The sequence below is a fragment of the Sardina pilchardus genome, chromosome 6 (genome assembly GCF_963854185.1).
Source record: "Sardina pilchardus chromosome 6, fSarPil1.1, whole genome shotgun sequence".
NCBI lineage: Eukaryota > Metazoa > Chordata > Actinopteri > Clupeiformes > Clupeidae > Sardina > Sardina pilchardus.
In genome coordinates, this window is record NC_084999.1 from 30477435 (window position 1) to 30493522 (window position 16088).

The 16088-nt window shown below is 45.2% G+C and overlaps 4 protein-coding genes across 4 annotated transcripts; 2 read left to right on the plus strand and 2 right to left on the minus strand.

Moving 5' to 3' along the window:
* Positions 1-255: 255 nt before the first annotated feature.
* LOC134083174 (palmitoyltransferase ZDHHC11-like) lies at positions 256-3756 on the plus strand. Its single transcript, XM_062539356.1, has 10 exons — positions 256-477; positions 1346-1521; positions 1676-1777; positions 2042-2166; positions 2283-2501; positions 2633-2748; positions 2852-2919; positions 3003-3066; positions 3233-3314; positions 3511-3756. The coding sequence occupies exons 1-10, from the start codon at positions 256-258 to the stop codon at positions 3696-3698; spliced, it is 1362 nt and encodes a 453-aa protein (XP_062395340.1). The 3' UTR covers positions 3699-3756.
* Positions 3757-4414: 658 nt separating this feature from the next.
* On the minus strand, positions 4415-5860 carry LOC134083175 (uncharacterized). Its single transcript, XM_062539357.1, has 3 exons — positions 5625-5860; positions 5156-5527; positions 4415-5072 (listed from the first exon to the last, which is right to left on the minus strand). Exons 1-3 carry the CDS (start codon positions 5806-5808, stop codon positions 4435-4437), a joined length of 1194 nt encoding a protein of 397 aa, XP_062395341.1. The 5' UTR covers positions 5809-5860; the 3' UTR covers positions 4415-4434.
* A 4783-nt stretch (positions 5861-10643) lies between these two features.
* Positions 10644-14183, plus strand: LOC134083173 (palmitoyltransferase ZDHHC11-like). The gene is made up of 10 exons (XM_062539355.1): positions 10644-10865; positions 11717-11892; positions 12047-12148; positions 12413-12537; positions 12654-12872; positions 13004-13119; positions 13223-13290; positions 13374-13437; positions 13604-13685; positions 13921-14183. Exons 1-10 carry the CDS (start codon positions 10644-10646, stop codon positions 14106-14108), a joined length of 1362 nt encoding a protein of 453 aa, XP_062395339.1. The 3' UTR covers positions 14109-14183.
* A 642-nt stretch (positions 14184-14825) lies between these two features.
* LOC134083177 (uncharacterized) lies at positions 14826-16088 on the minus strand. Its single transcript, XM_062539359.1, has 3 exons — positions 16038-16088; positions 15566-15937; positions 14826-15482 (listed from the first exon to the last, which is right to left on the minus strand). The coding sequence occupies exons 2-3, from the start codon at positions 15876-15878 to the stop codon at positions 14845-14847; spliced, it is 951 nt and encodes a 316-aa protein (XP_062395343.1). The 5' UTR covers positions 15879-15937; positions 16038-16088; the 3' UTR covers positions 14826-14844.

Sequence of the window (16088 nt, forward strand, 5' to 3'; positions counted from 1 at the left end):
CTGCACGATATAACGCCATCTCAAGGCATAGGCTATGTCACGTGATTCTCTCGAACTTCAAGAAAATACTTCTGGTAAACTAGGCTACTAGATGTTCCTACTAGATCTGTTGAGCTTTTTAGCCTATTTGTGTTCATTTGCAGGCTACTCCTGCTGACTCTTAAGTAGAGACACATAGCCTACATTGAGGAACAAATGTATTAACTCTGGCTTTCACAGCTCACCCTTACCTCAACCATTTCCCTCCCTTCAGATATGAGGTGCTGCGATCAGCACCTGAGGCGGTCCGAGCCGGCCACCGGGAGCACCTGCAATGAGCCGGTGACCCCTGCACCGCGCTCGCGCCGCAACGGCTGGTCCGCACGACCCTCGCCCCAGCAGCTGGTTTCCTACTTCACCTACATTTACTTGGTTGTTGTCGGATTTGGGATCTACATCCCACTGCTGCCCTCCCCATGGGACTCGTTGGCCTATGGTGTATCCTTTTCTGTGTACTGTGAGTAGCCTAGATGCATGAGCTTTGAAAGCAACTTAGGATGTCTTAGGGTGGACAGGTGCGTGTGATTAGTTCATCTTCCTATTTTCACCATTGCATTATGTAAAAGGGTAGGACAGCGTGTCTTGCAGAAATATAACTGTGTATGTGGTCTAATCCTTCACCACTGTCAATCACCAACACTGGTCAGTTTTCTGTACATTTCAACACTCACTTGTAGTTTCTAAGCATCTCCATTTTGATTGGATTTGGCATTTCAACACGAAGGCTGGTGATGCTGGCTGCACCAAGCTATCAAAGTGCTGGCTTGTCTGCTCGCAGTCCCTAAAGATCATCCTGACATCTTAACAGGAATGTTTCATGTTGCGCTCTCGGCCCATGGCGTTGGGAGCGTGCGGATGGCGTTGGCCGTGGCCCGTGGCTGAGATGAGAGCAGAGGTCTGATCCGTGGCTGGCAGGGAGTCAGGGCAGCTGTGCTGGCTGTGCCTCCAGGAGCCTCGTTTTTCCAGACGGCCACCGCACACACAGCCCTGCTGTGGCATGCTGGGGGGTTGATAGGCTCTTGACGTCAGGGCTGTCAGTGTGCACACTAGCGCATTGGTGGGCACATGGGTGTTTCATGGAGAGCTGACTGCACTCTACACTCTAAGAGGTTTTTGTAAGCAGTGCTGGGCCTTGCCTGTTTTCTTCTCTGTTTGAGGTCAAATGTCAGACAATAATCAGAAGCTCATCTGTGATTCCCTTTTTTTAAAAAAAAGGTGTGTTGATGTACAGAATACTTAGTTTCTTACCTCTCTTTCCAATCACTCTCTTCCCAAGTGAATTTTACCTTGACTTCAATCTACACAGCATCTTGGATTTTTCTTTGTTCTTCACCTGGTTACCCACATTGCAGCTGTGTTGATAGACCCAGCAGAACCCATTGTGCGCGCCAGAAACTACGCCTCTACCTTGCCGACCTTTGACAAAAGCCAACATGCACATGTCATCCTTGACCTACACTGTAAAATCTGTGATATTGACGTGTGAGTGTACTGTCCTCGTCAGATGTCTATTTACTTTCTATCTACTTTCAAAGTGATTTATTTTCACAAAGATTGTGCATGACCATGAATTATTCTCATCCCCATGTTACTTCTGTGCTGTTTCTCTCCCCTTTGTGTTGCTTGCTATCTGCAGGGGACCTCGAGCTAAACACTGCAAGGCTTGCAACAAATGTGTTACAGACTTTGACCACCACTGCAAGTATATGAATAATTGTGTGGGGAGGAGGAACTATTGGTAAGAGGAAACTTGGCTTTGAGTATAATGTGTTTCTTTGGTTGCCATCAGGGCACTTTCAGCACCACTGTTTTGTTCCTCTTCAGACATGTGGTCATAAGCAGTCTCTTTGTAATGACTGCATGCTCTGGGTTTTAATGTCACAGTGCTACCTACCTGCAACCGTCCTGTGACCTGTTCTAGGATGTGGTGCTGGATATTTGTATGGATTAGAATTTGTCTTCTTTTATCTAACTATATTAGTTGTAATGGTCCAACCTGCAGGTTTTTCTTTGTGGCCGTTGTGACTGCTGCTATTGGAATGTTTCTGCTGCTCCTCATGGTTTTGTTCATCATCATTGAGCACTCTTTGAACCCGGCCATACTCCGCACCGCCCCTCAGTTTCAGGGTAAGAGGACTGGTCGAATGCTTTCTGAGCAAACATGCATTAGTTTGAATGCTCCATGGTTACAATAACGCCCTGATTGTTAGCTGGCTACATGCAAAAGGGATGTTCCCTTTCAGATTACTTTCACACGTGTATGTCATGCGGCACAGTGCTATCTGTTCAGTCTGTACCTGTCTGTCCAGGTCTGAATAACTCGACATGGTTGGTGTTTCTCCCACTGGCTCCTGTGCACACCAGCTCCGCTGGACTCTTGGTAGTGAGCTGCTTCACCTTTTTACTGACGCTGGTTTTCTTGGTGGTTGTGATTCACCTGCTGGGATTTCATATATTTCTCTGTGAGTATGAAGAATAGGCATTTTTGCAGGTGTATATGATAATCAGAAATGAAAGACGGGACTGCCCTGAAGGCCACAAATGGCTGACGTGTTGCATAAATGGCTAACATTTTGTTTCTTTATGTGTACAGTGTCGAAGAAGCTTACCACATACGAGTACATCATGAAAAAGCGGCAAGAAGAGAAGGATCGTGATTTGGAATTGGGAGAGAAGCAATCCCGACCCACAAGTGCGGAATCAGCAAAGGTAAGACAGACTCCTCTCTGTTTTAGCTCCCTATAGCACAGTTGATTTGGTTGAGCAGGACATTTTGTTAGACTACATCGTTGCTCTGTGGGTTTTTTTTTAGACACAGCCTTCTGTGGATGTATCTGTGGACTGTGACTCATCTTTGCCCAGTCAAGCCAGTCAAAGCAGGTGAGGCTTTAACTTAATGAGACCAACTGATCAGTTATGATTACAGAACATGTTATTGAGCTGCATTTGTGCCGTCTTTGTAGTATGGAGTACCAGGATGAAAGGAGGGAACTTGCCTTGCGTATCTCTATGGCGATGTGTGCAGAGGTACGAGCAATTTACTTTATTTCATGAAACATCTATTTTGAGATTGGACATTTGACACCTGTGCCAAAACTGTGTGCATTGTTTTCTTGTGAAATATGTCATTGAACAAATTGATTTTAAGATTTGACATTGCATTTGACATGTCCCAAACCTGTGTGTATTGCAGCTGAAGCGTCTTGGTTCGATGACAGGAGCTCAATGGCACGAATGGTACAGAAACACCAGCCCATCCAAAGACATGACGCCAGGTGATTTTGAACACTTCACAAACTCAGAATCCAATCATTCATTGCATGGTGCACTGAAAGCTAGTTGTGTTAGTTGGTCCATATTATGATGCAAATGTTTGGGAAGATAAAAGACTGGTAGTTGTAAAATGTAATTCCTAGCATAATGGTGTTACTTGTCTTGGCTTCAATTTCCTAACGAAGAGTCTCATTTTAGGGGAGGATTTCGGTGAGTCCCTCAGCTGGACTGGACTACAGCAGGTGGTGGTGGATGGAGAGCAGAGCCGTGAGAAGTCTGCGGAAGCGGCTCCTATTATCCAGCAGCCCCTGGCCAGCTCTGTCTTGGCAGTTGAGCAGCAGCTGAGCATGGACACAAGGTCCGAGTCGGCCCTCTCCCAGCAGTGAGCGACTGGAAACCCTCTAGACCTGAACCCTAACGGCTATCTGACAATGGACACGACTAACGACGACGATTATGGATTATGGCTGACTGGAACATATATAAAAACGTTTTTTTCTTTGATTGAAGTTTACACTGATCTTTTAATGCATGGACCCTGGCTGGAACAGTCTAGTGCCTTAATTTAACTTCACGATAAATGCATACTTGAATGTGCGAAATTTCATTTCATTTTTACCTTGAACTGTGGAATAATTAATGTCTTGACAGCAAGTAATGTGTCATAAGAGTATTGTGTATTTCACTCAGTGGTTAAAGGATTACATAATCTGCTGGTTGCATCTTCAGCAGTTGTATAACATGAAAGAAACAGACCCTGGTGACTCCACAATAGTGAGACACTTCAACGTATTACAGGATGTGAAGAGTGCAGAGCAATTACATGATATTTGTTCTTGTAAATAAGAGCCTCATGGAAGTGTACACATGCTATATCTAGGCCTAATTATAAATAATTAACATTAACATTATGTGAGGGCAGCAAGTTAATGTAGTGGATGAAAAGAAAATATGTAGGCTATTTATTAGTAATTCTCTTATTCTCTGAGTTACTGAAAGAAGAGTCATTGTTTTATAATGGTAATTAATATAATATTTTATTTTTTAAAATATAATCATACAAAAATAGCAATTCAATTCAATGTACAATATATTGGAGTAAACATTTTTTCAATCATCTGACTAGCAGACAGTCAGAAAGCCCATCTGTATGGCCAAATCCCAGATGCCAGGAATGGCATCAAGTTTCTCTACAGCGTCCTCAGGAAGAACGACGCCCTCTGTGGCGTTGTCCCACCACGTCTTCTGCCGAGGCTGGTCCAAGGTCCTGTCACGGACACTTCCTGTCTGGAGCTCGTTGGGGCACCCTGACCCCTCCCTCGCTGGGACGTGCTCAGCCTTACGCTTGAGCCCTCTGTAGTAGGAGGCCATGTCACGGTGGTACTCCATCATCTTCACACGCTCCGCTTGGTTGGAGTGGACTGTGCTCTTACAGTAGGTCGGGACTTCACCACCGGCCCCAGTGGGGAGACCTGCCGGAGCTGCAGGGGTGGACCGAGTGGGACCGACCCCCAGAGGGATGAATCCTCCCTGGGCGACACTGCCTGGCACCTGGGCTTGCATCGGCTTCATGTGTTGCTGACCATGAAGTGCTGCGGCAGGGGCGGTGAAGTTCCCCACAAAGGTAAGGGGTGCAGCCTCCTGCCTCAAAGCACTACTGGATGAGCTGATTGTGCCCACGTGGGTCAGTCCACCAGTCTCCCGCTGATGAACAGCAGAGACGGACAGCAGCTCCTGCTCTCGTGCTGACACCTGCACAACTGAAGAGACACATTCATGTTAGCTACTCTAGTTGTCAGTTATTCAGATCAGCCACATTTAGAGGACATAGACTTCTTCTTACCTGCAGATGGGTAGGCATGTTTCATGATCTCACTGCCACAGGGCCGAGTGAGATGGCGTGGTGTCTTCTGGGCGGACGGAACACCACGGATGCCTGCACTCCCAGAGTCAGGGCCCTTTTGGGAATTCAGCAGGGCCAATAGCTGGTCCTGGGTGATGTTCGGAGCATGAGTGAAGTTCCCAACGAATGTCAGGTTTTCCTCCTTCCTCGCTGGAGCCACTGCCACAGGTCTGGGAGGAGCCACCCGGCTGCTCTTGACACCGTTGCCCACGAGAGTGAGGTGCTGAGGTGTTGAGGTGGGCAGCTTGGCCATACCATGCCACTCCTCCTGGACCACAGCACGCCTGTCTCCAGACTCCCTCCAATACTTACCTACAACATATCAGAAATATGAATATAAATAAATATATCAACCATAATCAATTTATTAGGCCTAACTATAAGAACACTGCAAATATTATATCCTTACTTGCAGAAAACCGTGTAGACCGCACATATTGATATTGCTGCTTTGATGGAGGTATCCAAAGGGGCACGGTGTTTCTGTTTTCCTCAACAGTGTTGCTACAGGACAGGTTTCTCTGAAACAGAGGCTGATGTTCAGTCCCGATCCAGGATCCTGCTGGGTTGAATGTCCTTGAGTAGAAAGCCATTGAAGTTGAAAATCGCTTTGAAATCGCAGAGGTTAATCACAAGTGACTTGCCTTCAGCTTGTTCATGGAAGAAGTGGCAAGTTTGGCCCAAATTCTACTTTGCCCAACATTCTAACATTCTAAGTTCTAAATTCTAAATTCTAAATTCTAAACTCTAACATTCTAATGCAAACATCTTGGTTGCTTGGTGATTATAATGTCATCAAATAGAATGCTTCTAGCAGGAAGTGCATTCCATGACAACTGACAGATCAAGAACACCCACCTACACTTTGCACAAATGTTCAGTTCATACACTGAGGGAAATACAGTTAGAGCGAGTTGTGTATTATTTGTGTGTGTGTGTGTGAGAGAGAGAGAGAGAGAGAGAGAGAGAGAGAGAGAGAGAGAGAGAGAGAGAGAGAGAGAGAGAGAGAGAGAGAGAGAGAGAGAGAGAGAGTGAAAGAGAGTGTATGTGTGTGTGTTTGTGTCTGTCTGTTTGGAGGGCACAGGATCGTGGTCTCATTTTTTCTCTTTGACTTTGCACTTGAAATTGGTGGCGCAGGTGCCTTTTCAAGCCCCCATCCCATCCTTCTATTGGACTACAAGTTTGGAAGGGTCACCATGACGCAATATGCTTCCTTTTCATTGGCTGTACAGGACATTTTTGGGTGGGGCTTAAGGCTGTGGGTGGGACTGCTATCTCTAGGGGCTTCACATGCACTGAGACATTCGTTTATTTTTACCTCCTCCAAGGAGGTGATGTTTTCATCGGGGACCGGCGTTTGTCTGTCTGTCTGTTTGTTTGTTTGTTTGTTTGTCTGTCTGTCTGTTAGCAAGATAACTCAAAAAGTAATGGATGGATTTCGATGAAATTTTCAGGGAAGGTCAGACATGACCCTAGGAAGAAACGATTAAATTGGGAGTGATCCGTAACATCGTCGGGATTCCGGGGCCGTTAATGTGTTTTGCTTACTGGTTTAATGGCATGATATGGCCACGTGGTGGCGATCGGAATAGTTTAGGTTCAAATGTATGACAACCTAGGAAGAACAACACAGGCGGAGGTCTGCGCTCTCTGAGTGCTTTTCTAGTTTTCTCTGTTATCTGTTTTCTTTTATCTTTTAGAAAAGACAAAAAAGACACTTGAAAATAAAATGTTGAAGGCAGGAGGGTGAAGAGATGGTGGCTGGGATGACTGGGGTCAGAAACTATACGCTTGGCCTTTCTTCTGCATCGCTGACTGTAGATGTCCTGGATGGATGGTAACTCAGTCCTTGTAATACGCTGTGCTGATCTGACAACTCTTTGTAGCACTTTTCGATCCTGGGCAGTGCTGTTACCATACCATGCTGTTATGCCACCAGTCAGAATACTCTCTATTGTACAGCGGTAAAAGTTGGTCAATATTGTGTGGTCCATGCCAAATTTCCGCAGACATCGCAGAAAGAAGAGCCGCTGTCTTGCTGTCTTTGTGATCACACCAATATGGTGTGTCCAGCTCAGATCCTCACTGATGTTAATGCCCAGGAATCTGAAGCTTTTGACTCTCTCCACTGCTGCACTCCCGATGTGAATGGGTGTGTGTTCTTCTCCCTGCAGCCGCCTGTAATCCACTATCAGCTCCTTGGTCTTTGTTACATTGAGCAGCAGACTGTTATCCTGACACCAAGATGTCATTGCTGCCACCTCTGCTCTGTAGGCAGACTCGTCACCATTCTTGATGCAGCCGATTATGGTGGTGTCATCAGCAAACTTAATGATGGTGTGGAGCTGTCAGTGGCTGCACAGTCATATATGTACAGTGAGTACAACAGAGGGCTTAACACACAACCCTTTGGAGCACCAGTGCTGAGTGTTAGACTGGAGGAGGTGATGTTACCTAGCCGTACTGCCTGTGGCCTGCCTGTTAGGAAATTTAGTATCCAGCTGTACATGGAGGGACTGATGTTCAGGTCTTGCAGTTTCATGATGAGCCTATGGTATTATGGTGTTGAAGGCGGAGCTGAAGTCGATAAAGAGCATCCGCACATACGTGTTGTTCTGATCCAAGTGAGAGAGAGCAGTATTCAAGGCCAAAGCTACAGCATCATCTGTAGACCTGTTAGACCTATAAGCAAACTGAAGTGGGTCTAATGCAGTAGATAGACAGGATGTGATGTGGTCTTTGACTAACCTCTCAAAGCACTTCATCACAACAGAGGTCAGAGCGACAGGGCGGTAGTCATTTAAACAGCTCACTGATGATTTCTTAGGGACTGGGATGATGGTAGCCCTCTTAAAGCATGTGGGGACTACAGACTGTAGCAGTGAGAGGTTGAAGATGTCTGTGAGTACCTCTGCCAGTTCAGAAGCACAGGCCTTAAGAACACGCCCTGGGATTTTGTCTGGTCCTGGAGCTTTATGTGCATTCACTCTTCTGAAGATTTACACACATCTGTCACAGATACCTGAAAAGGGCAGCAGTCTTGCTCTAACAGTACCTCTGACCTGGTGGGTGTCTCAAACCTGGCATAGAAAGAGTTCAGCTCCTCTGCAAGACAAACTGAGGTCGCATCTGCTCTGTGCCTCTTTCCTTTGTAGTCAGTGATGGTCCTTAGCCCACTCCACATATCCCTGGTATTGGATCCTGTGTAATATGACTCCACTTTTTCTCTGTACTGTCTCTTGGCCAATTTAATGGGTTTTCTTAATTCATAACGGGCTATTTTGTACTCACTAGGGTTACCAGACTGGTAGGCTACTGTCCGGGCCTTGAGTGCTGAAGAGACCTCTCCATTCACCCATGGATTTTGATTAGGAAAAGTTTGTACAGTCACTCGCGGTACAACGTCATCAATGCACTTACAAATGTAGTCCGATACAATTCCAGTGTAATCATCGATGTTATCCGCAGTAGCCCGAAACATACCCATCTGTTGTTTGGAATCAGTCACGTAGTGTAGCATTTGATTGATCATTCAGTGTTTTCTCCATTATTTTTTAGCAGGCATTGATAATAAAAAAAATAATGAAAAAGTGTTCCCTTTTAAGCCATAGGCCTATTATCTGTAACACCTCTCTCCTTTGTTGAATTACACTGTAAATCCCTGATAAAACACTTTTTGTATCGCATCTATCGTGTGTTAGGACGTTTTCAGTAACTTGTTTACACATATGAAGGGAAAATGTCCATCAAATTTGCATTTCCCTTGTAGAGGAAGAGTGTACTCACATTAACTGAAATAGGAAATCGCTGTGATGTCACCACGATTTAATCCACACGAACGTCACTGACGTTAATGACGTCACTCAACGTAATTTATTTGTTCATCTATGACGTTTAAAAAAAAAGAAAAGAAAAAAAGAATCATTGCCATATGGGCTTCACTCGACCAATCTGTTGTGTGTAGTGTAGTTCTTTTATTAACAGTAATAGTTTTAGATACAGTAAACAATTCACTTCTCTGAAAATCCAATTCAAAATCCAAGGAATAGGTAAGGTATAATACATATGGATATAATTGAAAGAAAAATATTTAAAAGTTTAAATTGCGGAACTTCTGCGTTGGTAATGGAAAGATCTTTGGCCTCTGACCATAGGCTACTATGCCAATTTCAAACAGCCATTCCTACGTTTAGAAATGATCGTTTTATTCTTTTCATCCATTTGAAATAACTTCGTTAGCTTCAGTTGCTTTGCCTTTCACTCGTGTTTGAAAATCTTCAGTCTGAAAATAAGTCACCTGCCAAACTATTTATGGTAAGTAACCTGAAATAATGGAAAGGTGCATTCAGCATAGAAGAATTGCGAGTCTAACGAAGTAAGTGCGCCTTTACAAGTGGTCGCTGCTGAACACTGGTAAAGGTAACTGCCCTATGAATATCCATTGTGTTCTCTCTTCATATTCTAACCTCAAACTGAAATTAATTGCTCCTCATTACGGTGTTCTTGTCCGTTCATCGTTTGCGTAAGTACGCTCAAGTTCGTCGGCTAAACAGTCCTGGCTCTACTCTGTAAATTATGGGAAGCTAATATATGTGGTTCGGACCGAGCCATAAACAATAATGCCAACCAATTAACTGAGGAGTGTCTTAGGAACATTGAAGGAATTCATATGGGCTAACGGTGGCTGTAGAGCGCAAATAGCGCAAAAACCTTCCCGAGAACCGAAACGAATTGAATAAAAATGCCAATTTGATCTAATTTTAGAATTAATTATTATTCATTGACATATCACTGTGAATCTTGCCATTTTTTTTAATGACTATCGCGCCACCTTAACAATTTTTAGCCTGCCTACGATCACGCCAATGCAAATGTTAGTGAGCATGCTTCTGTCACCAATGTAACGCCTTCCACATAACGTAAGTTACATTTAATATGGCCAAGCCTCATAGTTTTCAAGAGTTACGGAAGCCTGTAACCTATTTAGACTTTCGCTCATACATCTTATTAATTTCTGGCCATAATAAAGTTAGGTGGTTGGTTTCGAAGGTGTTGGGCATCGTTGGCGTCAGTGGCCATACGCAAAGCTGCGTTTATGGTGTCACCATCACAGTGAGAGTAAATAAGAAGCCTGGGATTTACGAGTTAATTTACAAGGCAACCGTCTTTCATTCTGCACGATAGAACGCCATCTCAAGGCATAGGCTATGTCACGTGATTCTCTCGAACTTCAAGAAAATACTTCTGGTAAACTAGGCTACTAGATGTTCCTACTAGATCTGTTGAGCTTTTTAGCCTATTTGTGTTCATTTGCAGGCTACTCCTGCTGACTCTTAAGTAAGGACACATAGCCTACATTGAGGAACAAATGTATTAACTCTGGCTTTCACAGCTCACCCTTACCTCAACCATTTCCCTCCCTTCAGATATGAGGTGCTGCGATCAGCACCTGAGGCGGACCGAGCCGGCCACCGGGAGCACCTGCAATGAGCCGGTGATCCCTGCACCGCGCTCGCGCCGCAACGGCTGGTCCGCACGACCCACCACCCAGCAGCTGGTTTCCTACTTCACCTACATTTACTTGGTTGTTGTCGGATTTGGGATCTACATCCCACTGCTGCCCTCCCCATGGGACTCGTTGGCCTATGGTGTATCCTTTTCTGTGTACTGTGAGTAGCCTAGATGCATGAGCTTTGAAAGCAACTTAGGATGTCTTAGGGTGGACAGGTGCGTGTGATTAGTTCATCTTCCTATTTTCACCATTGCATTATGTAAAAGGGTAGGACAGCGTGTCTTGCAGAAATATAACTGTGTATGTGGTCTAATCCTTCACCACTGTCAATCACCAACACTGGTCAGTTTTCTGTACATTTCAACACTCACTTGTAGTTTCTAAGCATCTCCATTTTGATTGGATTTGGCATTTCAACACGAAGGCTGGTGATGCTGGCTGCACCAAGCTATCAAAGTGCTGGCTTGTCTGCTCGCAGTACCTAAAGATCATCCTGACATCTTAACAGGAATGTTTCATGTTGCGCTCTCGGCCCATGGCGTTGGGAGCGTGCGGATGGCATTGGCCGTGGCCCGTGGCTGAGATGAGAGCAGAGGTCTGATCCGTGGCTGGCAGGGAGTCAGGGCAGCTGTGCTGGCTGTGCCTCCAGGAGCCTCGTTTTTCCAGACGGCCACCGCACACACAGCCCTGCTGTGGCATGCTGGGGGGTTGATAGGCTCTTGACGTCAGGGCTGTCAGTGTGCACACTAGCGCATTGGTGGGCACATGGGTGTTTCATGGAGAGCTGACTGCACTCTACACTCTATGAGGTTTTTGTAAGCAGTGCTGGGCCTTGCCTGTTTTCTTCTCTGTTTGAGGTCAAATGTCACAATAATCAAAAGCTCATTTTAAAAAAAAGGTGTGTTGATGTACAGAATACTTAGTTTCTTACCTCTCTTTCCAATCACTCTCTTCCCAAGTGAATTTTACCTTGACTTCAATCTACACAGCATCTTGGATTTTTCTTTGTTCTTCACCTGGTTACCCACATTGCAGCTGTGTTGATAGACCCAGCAGAACCCATTGTGCGCGCCAGAAACTACGCCTCTACCTTGCCGACCTTTGACAAAAGCCAACATGCACATGTCATCCTTGACCTACACTGTAAAATCTGTGATATTGACGTGTGAGTGTACTGTCCTCGTCAGATGTCTATTTACTTTCTATCTACTTTCAAAGTGATTTATTTTCACAAAGATTGTGCATGACCATGAATTATTCTCATCCCCATGTTACTTCTGTGCTGTTTCTCTCCCCTTTGTGTTGCTTGCTATCTGCAGGGGACCTCGAGCTAAACACTGCAAGGCTTGCAACAAATGTGTTACAGACTTTGACCACCACTGCAAGTATATGAATAATTGTGTGGGGAGGAGGAACTATTGGTAAGAGGAAACTTGGCTTTGAGTATAATGTGTTTCTTTGGTTGCCATCAGGGCACTTTCAGCACCACTGTTTTGTTCCTCTTCAGACATGTGGTCATAAGCAGTCTCTTTGTAATGACTGCATGCTCTGGGTTTTAATGTCACAGTGCTACCTACCTGCAACCGTCCTATGACCTGTTCTAGGATGTGGTGCTGGATATTTGTATGGATTAGAATTTGTCTTCTTTTATCTAACTATATTAGTTGTAATGGTCCAACCTGCAGGTTTTTCTTTGTGGCCGTTGTGACTGCTGCTATTGGAATGTTTCTGCTGCTCCTCATGGTTTTGTTCATCATCATTGAGCACTCTTTGAACCCGGCCATACTCCGCACCGCCCCTCAGTTTCAGGGTAAGAGGACTGGTCGAATGCTTTCTGAGCAAACATGCATTAGTTTGAATGCTCCATGGTTACAATAACGCCCTGATTGTTAGCTGGCTACATGCAAAAGGGATGTTCCCTTTCAGATTACTTTCACACGTGTATGTCATGCGGCACAGTGCTATCTGTTCAGTCTGTACCTGTCTGTCCAGGTCTGAATAACTCAACATGGTTGGTGTTCCTCCCACTGGCTCCTGTGCACACCAGCTCCGCTGGACTCTTGGTAGTGAGCTGCTTCACCTTTTTACTGACGCTGGTTTTCTTGGTGGTTGTGATTCACCTGCTGGGATTTCATATATTTCTCTGTGAGTATGAAGAATAGGCATTTTTGCAGGTGTATATGATAATCAGAAATGAAAGACGGGACTGCCCTGAAGGCCACAAATGGCTGACGTGTTGCATAAATGGCTAACATTTTGTTTCTTTATGTGTACAGTGTCGAAGAAGCTTACCACATACGAGTACATCATGAAAAAGCGGCAAGAAGAGAAGGATCGTGATTTGGAATTGGGAGAGAAGCAATCCCGACCCACAAGTGCGGAATCAGCAAAGGTAAGACAGACTCCTCTCTGTTTTAGCTCCCTATAGCACAGTTGATTTGGTTGAGCAGGACATTTTGTTAGACTACATCGTTGCTCTGTGGGGTTTTTTTTAGACACAGCCTTCTGTGGATGTATCTGTGGACTGTGACTCATCTTTGCCCAGTCAAGCCAGTCAAAGCAGGTGAGGCTTTAACTTAATGAGACCAACTGATCAGTTATGATTACAGAACATGTTATTGAGCTGCATTTGTGCCGTCTTTGTAGTATGGAGTACCAGGATGAAAGGAGGGAACTTGCCTTGCGTATCTCTATGGCGATGTGTGCAGAGGTACGAGCAATTTACTTTATTTCATGAAACATCTATTTTGAGATTGGACATTTGACACCTGTGCCAAAACTGTGTGCATTGTTTTCTTGTGAAATATGTCATTGAACAAATTGATTTTAAGATTTGACATTGCATTTGACATGTCCCAAACCTGTGTGTATTGCAGCTGAAGCGTCTTGGTTCGATGACAGGAGCTCAATGGCACGAATGGTACAGAAACACCAGCCCATCCAAAGACATGACGCCAGGTGATTTTGAACACTTCACAAACTCAGAATCCAATCATTCATTGCATGGTGCACTGAAAGCTAGTTGTGTTAGTTGGTCCATATTATGATGCAAATGTTTGGGAAGATAAAAGACTGGTAGTTGTAAAATGTAATTCCTAGCATAATGGTGTTACTTGTCTTGGCTTTGCAAGAGAAGAGGTACCAGTGTCCATCATTAAACGCTTCAATTTCCTAACGAAGAGTCTCATTTTAGGGGAGGATTTCAGTGAGTCCCTCAGCTGGACTGGACTACAGCAGGTGGTGGTGGATGGAGAGCAGAGCCGTGAGAAGTCTGCGGAAGCGGCTCCTATTATCCAGCAGCCCCTGGCCAGCTCTGTCTTGGCAGTTGAGCAGCAGCTGAGCATGGACACAAGGTCCGAGTCGGCCCTCTCCCAGCAGTGAGCGACTGGAAACCCTCTAGACCTGAACCCTAACGGCTATCTGACAATGGACACGACTATCGACGACGATTATGGATTATGGCTGACTGGAACATATATAAAAACGTTTTTTTCTTTGATTGAAGTTTACACTGATCTTTTAATGCATGGACCCTGGCTGGAACAGTCTAGTGCCTTAATTTAACTTCACGATAAATGCATACTTGAATGTGCGAAATTTCATTTCATTTTTACCTTGAACTGTGGAATAATTAATGTATTGACAGCAAGTAATGTGTCATAAGAGTATTGTGTATTTCACTCAGTGGTTAAAGGATTACATAATCTGCTGGTTGCATCTTCAGCAGTTGTATAACATGAAAGAAACAGACCCTGGTGACTCCACAATAGTGAGACACTTCAACGTATTACAGGATGTGAAGAGTGCAGAGCAATTACATGATATTTGTTCTTGTAAATAAGAGCCTCATGGAAGTGTACACATGCTATATCTAGGCCTAATTATAAATAATTAACATTAACATTATGTGAGGGCAGCAAGTTAATGTAGTGGATGAAAAGAAAATATGTAGGCTATTTATTAGTAATTCTCTTATTCTCTGAGTTACTGAAAGAAGAGTCATTGTTTTATAATGGTAATTAATATAATATTTTATTTTTTTAAATATAATCATACAAAAATAGCAATTCAATTCAATGTACAATATATTGGAGTAAACATTTTTTCAATCATCTGACTAGCAGACAGTCAGAAAGCCCATCTGTATGGCCAAATCCCAGATGCCAGGAATGGCATCAAGTTTCTCTACAGCGTCCTCAGGAAGAACGACGCCCTCTGTGGTGTTGTCCCACCACGTCTTCTGCCGAGGCTCGTCCAAGGTCCTGTCACGGACACTTCCTGTCTGGAGCTCGTTGGGGCACCCTGACCCCTCCCTCGCTGGGACGTGCTCAGCCTTACGCTTGAGCCCTCTGTAGTAGGAGGCCATGTCACGGTGGTACTCCATCATCTTCACACGCTCCGCTTGGTTGGAGTGGACTGTGCTCTTACAGTAGGTCGGGACTTCACCACCGGCCCCAGTGGGGAGACCTGCCGGAGCTGCAGGGGTGGACCGAGTGGGACCGACCCCCAGAGGGATGAATCCTCCCTGGGCGACACTGCCTGGCACCTGGGCTTGCATCGGCTTCATGTGTTGCTGACCATGAAGTGCTGCGGCAGGGGCGGTGAAGTTCCCCACAAAGGTAAGGGGTGCAGCCTCCTGCCTCAAAGCACTACTGGATGAGCTGATTGAGCCCACGTGGGTCAGTCCACCAGTCTCCCGCTGATGAACAGCAGAGACGGACAGCAGCTCCTGCTCTCGTGCTGACACCTGCACAACTGAAGAGACACATTCATGTTAGCTACTCTAGTTGTCAGTTATTCAGATCAGCCACATTTAGAGGACATAGACTTCTTCTTACCTGCAGATGGGTAGGCATGTTTCATGATCTCACTGCCACAGGGCCGAGTGAGATGGAGTGGTGTCTTCTGGGCGGACGGAACACCACGGATGCCTGCACTCCCAGAGTCAGGGCCCTTTTGGGAATTCAGCAGGGCCAATAGCTGGTCCTGGGTGATGTTCGGAGCATGAGTGAAGTTCCCAACGAATGTCAGGTTCTCCTCCTTCCTCGCTGGAGCCACTGCCACAGGTCTGGGAGGAGCCACCCGGCTGCTCTTGACACCGTTGCCCACGAGAGTGAGGTGCTGAGGTGTTGAGGTGGGCAGCTTGGCCATACCATGCCACTCCTCCTGGACCACAGCACGCCTGTCTCCAGACTCCCTCCAATACTTACCTACAACATATATCAGAAATATGAATATAAATAAATATATCAACCCATAATCAAGCTATTAGGCCTAACTATAAGAGCACTGCAAATATTATATCCTTACTTGCAGAAAACCGTGTAGACCGCACATATTGATATTGCTGCTTTGATGGAG

Coding starts and splice junctions, on each gene's coding strand:
- LOC134083173 (XM_062539355.1), top strand. CDS start 10,644: ATGAGGTGCTGCGATCAGCACCTGAGGCGGACCGAGCCGGCCACCGGG. Junction 11,893..12,046: donor AAAATCTGTGATATTGACGT/GTGAGTGTACTG, acceptor TGCTATCTGCAG/GGGACCTCGAGCTAAACACT. Junction 13,438..13,603: donor CTATGGCGATGTGTGCAGAG/GTACGAGCAATT, acceptor TGTGTATTGCAG/CTGAAGCGTCTTGGTTCGAT.
- LOC134083174 (XM_062539356.1), top strand. CDS start 256: ATGAGGTGCTGCGATCAGCACCTGAGGCGGTCCGAGCCGGCCACCGGG. Junction 1,778..2,041: donor GTGGGGAGGAGGAACTATTG/GTAAGAGGAAAC, acceptor TCCAACCTGCAG/GTTTTTCTTTGTGGCCGTTG. Junction 2,502..2,632: donor GGGATTTCATATATTTCTCT/GTGAGTATGAAG, acceptor TTATGTGTACAG/TGTCGAAGAAGCTTACCACA.
- LOC134083175 (XM_062539357.1), bottom strand. CDS start 5,808: ATGGCTTTCTACTCAAGGACATTCAACCCAGCAGGATCCTGGATCGGG. Junction 5,528..5,624: donor GTCTACACGGTTTTCTGCAA/GTAAGGATATAA, acceptor GATATGTTGTAG/GTAAGTATTGGAGGGAGTCT. Junction 5,073..5,155: donor ACATGCCTACCCATCTGCAG/GTAAGAAGAAGT, acceptor GTGTCTCTTCAG/TTGTGCAGGTGTCAGCACGA.
- LOC134083177 (XM_062539359.1), bottom strand. CDS start 15,878: ATGGCCAAGCTGCCCACCTCAACACCTCAGCACCTCACTCTCGTGGGC. Junction 15,483..15,565: donor ACATGCCTACCCATCTGCAG/GTAAGAAGAAGT, acceptor GTGTCTCTTCAG/TTGTGCAGGTGTCAGCACGA.